The sequence below is a fragment of the Perca flavescens genome, chromosome 2, assembly GCF_004354835.1.
Source record: "Perca flavescens isolate YP-PL-M2 chromosome 2, PFLA_1.0, whole genome shotgun sequence".
NCBI lineage: Eukaryota > Metazoa > Chordata > Actinopteri > Perciformes > Percidae > Perca > Perca flavescens.
The window spans coordinates 21,584,016-21,590,452 of record NC_041332.1 but is presented as its reverse complement, the minus strand read 5'-3'; the positions used below and the strand labels follow the sequence as shown (position 1 = coordinate 21,590,452).

The window sequence follows — 6,437 nt, the reverse complement described above, 5'->3', positions numbered from 1 at the left end:
CAGTCTCCGTATCTGTAAGATTGGGAATGATTGAGATTTCTCTTGGCACAGCTACCAGAAGACTTACAACTTTCAGACACGTTGCTCACGTCACATTCTCTCAGTTGGAGGCTGCGCAGTAAAGCTGGCCATCACCGGAAAAGTGCTTCTAATAGCCTTCACTGGTCTCCGTCCAGAGCAACGTGGTCTATTGGTCCATTATATACTGTCTATGGTTTTTAATAGTGCATTAAGGTGCTAGTTCCGTAGATGGCAGCAATGCAACGTATTGGCTGCCGTAAAATTTCAAAGAAGAAGAAGAAGAAGAAGAAGAAGAAGAAGAAGAAGAAGAAGAAGGAAGAAGCGTGTGACGTCATTCCAGGGGCGCCAATTTTCTGCAGAAGACAGAATCACAACACGAAGATTGTGAAAGGTTCCCCCTGTCTAAATAGTTAAGAATTTGCGTTGTTCGGATATTATGATATATGCTGCTTTAATGTTTTATCCCAAGAGCCTGAACTACTCGTTTAAAGAGCTTGTTGTTCTGGTAAAAATGTCAGTTTGAGTAATTAGCAACGAGACTAGCAGTCAGCTATCGTTAACGTTTGAGCTCGTAAGCAACATAATACAGTAACGTTTACGTTACAAGAGCTGGAGCTAACACATCTGTGTGTTCGAAATTTGTGTAGCTAACATGGTGCATTGTTGTACAGGAGTAGTACGTTGAGTAACGTTGAGACTTGAACATGATAAGTATTTAATTAGTGTTCTCTTTCAGCCAGCTGTCATGGACCTCCGTCCCTTTGAAACAGACAACTCGGTCAGCTGCCGACTGTCCTCTCAGATCCCTGATGTCTGCCAGACTGAGGACTGCTGTTTGGGCATTGACGAGGCCGGCAGAGGGCCTGTGCTGGGTATGCTGTTAGTTAGCTAGTTTTTTCCGTAAACTAAAACTCACAGTGTTTTAATTTAAGACTGCATTCTCACATCTTCTGTTGCAGTCATCCATTACTTATCATGGAGATACTGATTGTGTTGTATTTTATCACTGCATTGTGTGGCATGTGCTTCCCATCCCATATTTACAGCGTTTTATGTTTTGTGATCCAGGGCCCATGGTGTATGGAATATGTTTCTGTCCAGTTTCCAAAAAGCAGGAGCTGAAGGAATCGAAAGTGGCAGGTAATCCTGTTGGCCTAGATCTGTGCAAGGATGTTGCTGTCTTTCTCCGCGTGATGCTTTATACTCATGCTCTTAATGATAAAAATGTGAAGTTAGTCCTTTGTTCAGGTAGTAAAAATACTTTATTCAATAAATAAGTATATTAGGCCAAACATCTTTTTGATGCATTTCGTCATTCCCTTATCAGATTCAAAGACTCTATCAGAGGCAGAAAGAGAGAATCTTTTCCAAAAACTGGATGAAGCCAAAAGTTATTTAGGCTGGGCTCTGCAGATTCTCTCACCAAACACCATCTCTACCAGCATGTTACAGAGGTACGGGGCACATACAGTACTATGCACACAGACTTTTTTGTTTTTTTAAACTGTGTTTATATTCACACTCTGCCAATGTCTGCTTTTGTTAGGACAAAGTACAACCTGAATGCTCTTTCACATGATACAGCAATTGGTCTAATACAGTATGCCTTGGACAGTGGAGTACAGCTCACAGAGGTATGAAAACAAGTCATTCATGTGAATATAAAAGTGCACACCTAATGCTTTTGTTGGATTGTGTCTGTGTGCTATTCATGTGCTGCACAGTGCAACTAAAATACATCAACTAATTCAACATTAGACTCAATCATCTTTTTTTCTTTGCTCTTTCCTGTCTTACTTGGCCTGCCCTCCTCAACGTACCTGATTTTCTGCAGGTATTCGTGGACACAGTTGGTCCAGCAGAGAAGTATGAAGAGAAACTTTCAAAGCTGTTCCCAGGTATAAAGGTGACTGTAAGGCCAAAGGCCGACTCCCTCTTCCCCGTCGTCAGTGCAGCCAGTATCTGTGCAAAGGTTAGTGACCACCAGCCACCTGGATCTTGGTTCATAGTTGTCATGACATTTTGCATTGATGTCCTGGTTACTTCAGTGGTCGTTAATTCAGGATCATGGAGCTAACAATTGCTGCTGCCTAAATGCTCCATGTACACATTTTAAGCTTTAGTTAAATAGTTTTTCTGATGCTATGTGCTGATGTCAGGTGGCCAGGGACCGTGTTGTAAAGGGCTGGAACTTTGCTGAGGACCTGGGAGAGGTGGATGTAGACTACGGCTCAGGATACCCCAATGGTAACAGAAACCATTAATGGCTATTATAATCCTTCCATAATGACAACCATGTTTTAGAAATACTTAAAGGTGCCCTGCCACACGTGTTTCATTACTTTGTGGTAATGTCTGAAGTTCTAACCATGTATTCTGTAAAACATTTTGTGGAAAAAATGCCTTGGTTACCTTGTATCAAGCCATTCTAGCGTGGTATAGAAAGCCTGCAGGAAGACTCAGCTCGATTTCTGCCAGTTCTCATTAATATTCAACAAGCTAAGCTGTTTGAATCTGATTGGCTAACAGCTAGCCAATGAGAGCCTTGTTGTCAGACTCCTTTACCCAGCCCAACTGGGCAAGCTAATGAATAGTAATGAGCTCAGGCAACATGATGTCAGACTGACCAGCTTTTGTAATTGGCCTGATTTCTCTGCTTATTTCTTTTCAGTGGCTAAAGCTGACAAAGGAGGTAGCAGTTCATTTTCACATTCACAACATAACACAAACACATATGGACCTAACATATTTCAAAAAATGCAAGTAAAAACGGTTTTGTATGGCAGGGCACCTTTTAATAAAATCAGCATTTGAGTGCACTTACCCAAAGAACCTATTAACAGGCATTTCTTTTTTTTTAATTCTGTGTCATTGTTAATATTACCTAAACAAGACCAAGATAGTTATAAATGCATTTAGAAACTGCATGAAAAAAATTTCCCTCTGCATTTTCAGACCCCAAGACTAAAGCGTGGTTGCTCAAGTACCTGGACCCAGTGTTTGGTTTCCCTCAGTTTGTTCGATTTAGTTGGAGCACTGCCCAAACCCTGATTGACAACAAGGGTGTGACTGTCCACTGGTAAAGAGCCTTCAAACTTTTTGACCAAATGGTGTGTGTGTGTGTGTGTGTGTGTGTGTGTGTGTGTGTGTGTGTGTGTGTGTGTGTGTGTGTGTGTGTGTGTGTGTGTGTGTGTGTGTGTGTGTGTGTGTGTGTGTGTGTGTGTGTGTGTGTGTGTGTGTGTGTGTGTGTGTGTGTGTGTGTTTTCTCCAGGTCATGTGTAATGTCTGTGCAAATCCTTTTGTGTTCAGAAGAAGTCCTAACCACAGTGTAAAAATCAGTCTTGTTTTGTCAACTCTGTCCTCAGGGATGATGATGACGAGGATGGGGAGAAGGCAGCCCAGCGGCAGAACAACCGGTCCATGTTGGCCTACTTCAGTTCATCAGCTGGAGGTAACGACCAAAACCCAACACACCGCTTCTTTACTGAGCGGAGGCTGAAGAGCCTCGACAGACTCTGAAGACAACACAGTAGAGGACACACACGTACAGGAAATCATAAGCTCTGTGAGATTTTCATATGCAGCCCAAACAGTGAGTCTTCGGCACGGATGTGGACTTTGTTGAAACATTGCAGACATTTTATGTTTGTATCACCAATGCAGACGTAAATCAAGATCTTTCTTTATTTGTCCTTTTTGTACCTGTTTTTTTATACATTAAATAATGTTTAAAACTCATGTTTTGCTTCGCAAGAGCCTTTTGTTTTAAAATTCTACACCATACTTGCAAAAAAAGGAGAAAGGCATCGTTTAGATTTAGATGCAATCTTTAATGCTAATACTGCCCTCTGGTGGCAATATGACAAAATGCACCAGAGGTTTGATAGGCATGTTCAACATGAACCATTGTGGGTTCTAGCACAACTACGTTCTGATGGTTGACATAGACAAATGCTACATATCCACCACAATATGACAACCGCAGAGTGAAAACCACTCAGCACAACTTGTTCCACATACACTGAAATCATAGTCACTCATCATGTATATCACATTATTTAGGCTACAGTACTGCATAAAGATCATGGCTTATTATCTATGTATCGGATGATACCCAGGACAGAGTTTTGGTGCATATACCAAAATGAGGAATATGAACATGTTCATTTAACAAAATTACCATATAAGATTTAAGCTTCGGCTAAATAACATATAGTCTTAAATTATGATTCAAATCAGAAATCTAATCAAAGCATCATTTAAGAGTAATATTCTGAGTAAACTTTCAATGCCAGCTTTCATAGTTTTCAACCCTTGATGTTGTCGGAACCAAAACATTTTGAGGTTTAAAACTCAGCCATGAAGGAAAACTGGACATTTTTGCTTTTCTTGTAATACATGCAGGTTTGTTTTTATTCTACTTGTATTATTGTTGTGCAAATGACTAATAAAGAACCGTGAACCCAATTTTAGCTTGCATTATGTTTCATAACCTAACATTATGTTTAATAACTGTCCCTGAACCAGCACCAAACATTTTGAACTAAAATCTCTTATGTTCTATTCTCTTCAGTTTTACATCTTGTGTGTTGAGGCTACCCACCACAAGTCTGCGGTTAACAGGAAGCTAATAGATCGATAGGTTAAATGGTATTACTGCATACAGTTCCCCTCTTTAAATACCGCAGTGAAACTTGTATTAACCCAACAAAACACATTTGGCGTTGCATAGATCTTGAGATGTTTGCTAAGTTATCCAGCTATCCTGTTGTTGATCCGACTCCCATCCGCAGAGTGCTTCATCCTCATCTGACTCTGCAGGCTTCACACATACATAAGTTCATATACAGCATCACGTTTTGCTACGGGAACACAAAAGGCAGCTGGTTAAGAAGGGGTGTCCATATCATCAAAAAAATACTTCATTGACTTGCAGAGCCTAACAAAAAGTTGAAAAAAAATAAAGGCATGTCCATCTGTCCACTGTCACTACTTGGATTTGTGTCTAGAGTCTTGGATCCTCTTCCCACAGTTCATAGCTAAAGTGGAGATCGCAAACGAAGACAGGATCATAATCGAGCTCCCCACAAAATGAGATGACGCTCCTCTGAAGGTTGATCTCAGGCTTTTCCTGGGAAAGGTTTCTCTGTTGAAGGCTGCTGTGGCATTCACCGTCTGGCCCACAGGCTCCATGGTTATAGATGTTGCTTGGACGTACGGACGCTGAAGGCAAAGTCCACGAGCTCGTCTCGGGAGGTTGGATGTTTGGTCTGCTTCAGTCTCCGCAGGTGTCTGGATCTTTCTGTCCTGACCAACACGTCACAGGTCTTGATCTGTTGTGTTCCTTCTGAGTGCTTTCTTGATGATTTACGTCCATTTATAACCTCCCCAGGCTCCTCATCTAATCCCTCTAAGTTGCCCGGTCTACTGCTGTGTCAATGGGATTAAAACTAGTTAGCCCATGCCTTGCGGAGGATCAAGGTGACGATCTTTCAGCATAAGACCGTCTACTTTAATTCTATTAGATCACCCTGCCTTCCTTCCTTGGTTAATGGATTTTTTTATGAGATAGAAGCTTGCAGTGAATAACTGTGTGTAAACATATAATTAGGAAAGGGCATGAACAATGATGACACTACGACAGGGGAGAGGTACACAGTCAGTCATTCATGGTCATTTCCACACGCCTCGTTAGTTTCCATGCTGCAAATGTTTCTTTTCATATTCATCACAATCGAACATAAGCTCTTTACTCCTCCAATATGCTTTATACATTTTGCAAAATAAAATTTGATTAAAAAAAAGATTAAATATCTTTCAAAGCATGTTTACAAAAAGTGGTTTTGTGAACCAAATGAAATAGCCCTGTCTTAGCAGACAATAAGGACCAAGGTACTTGGGAGGAGAAGCAGAAGTTCCTCATTTTTGGCAGCTGGTTTGTTTTTCCATTGATTACGGGCTGTAATTGATGCAAGAAGAGCTGCCAGAATGAGTCACTGTTATCTACGACTCCTGTACTTTCCTGAACAAGTACTGCTCCTTCCCTGAGAAAAGAAGATCAATTAATGATCCAGTCTGATTCGCAGCGAAGTAGAGTACATCTGGTTAAGAAACTATATGGGACAACTATACAATAAAATCCTCATTTAGCCAACAGCATTAGACAATATTATCCAAAATCTTTAGCCCACATCTTTATTCTCCTTGCAGATTTTTTAGTGATATATATATGTTCAGCTATGTTAACAGAGACGAGTTGAAACAAGGCATACAGTCTCCGCAAATTAATCTGTTATCTAATTGATAACGGATTAATCTTCTAAACCATTTACAATGCAAAAATGCTAAACATTTTCTGACTCAAGACACCGGGAATTTGGGATGGGTGATTTTCATTATTTTCTGACATTTTATCG

General features: G+C 40.6%; 1 protein-coding gene across 3 annotated transcripts; it reads left to right on the top strand.

Moving 5' to 3' along the window:
* Positions 1-263: 263 nt before the first annotated feature.
* Positions 264-3,759, top strand: rnaseh2a (ribonuclease H2, subunit A). 3 transcript variants are annotated; one of them, XM_028600532.1, is made up of 9 exons: positions 264-430; positions 758-893; positions 1,090-1,161; positions 1,349-1,475; positions 1,568-1,655; positions 1,856-1,993; positions 2,181-2,268; positions 2,977-3,100; positions 3,387-3,759. In XM_028600532.1, exons 2-9 carry the CDS (start codon positions 767-769, stop codon positions 3,538-3,540), a joined length of 918 nt encoding a protein of 305 aa, XP_028456333.1. In that variant the 5' UTR covers positions 264-430; positions 758-766; the 3' UTR covers positions 3,541-3,759. The 3 variants fall into 3 exon arrangements, with proteins under 3 accessions (XP_028456333.1, XP_028456326.1, XP_028456318.1); XM_028600525.1 differs by having other exon boundaries at positions 265-412; XM_028600517.1 differs by lacking the exon at positions 264-430 and adding an exon at positions 437-526.
* Positions 3,760-6,437: the final 2,678 nt, after the last annotated feature.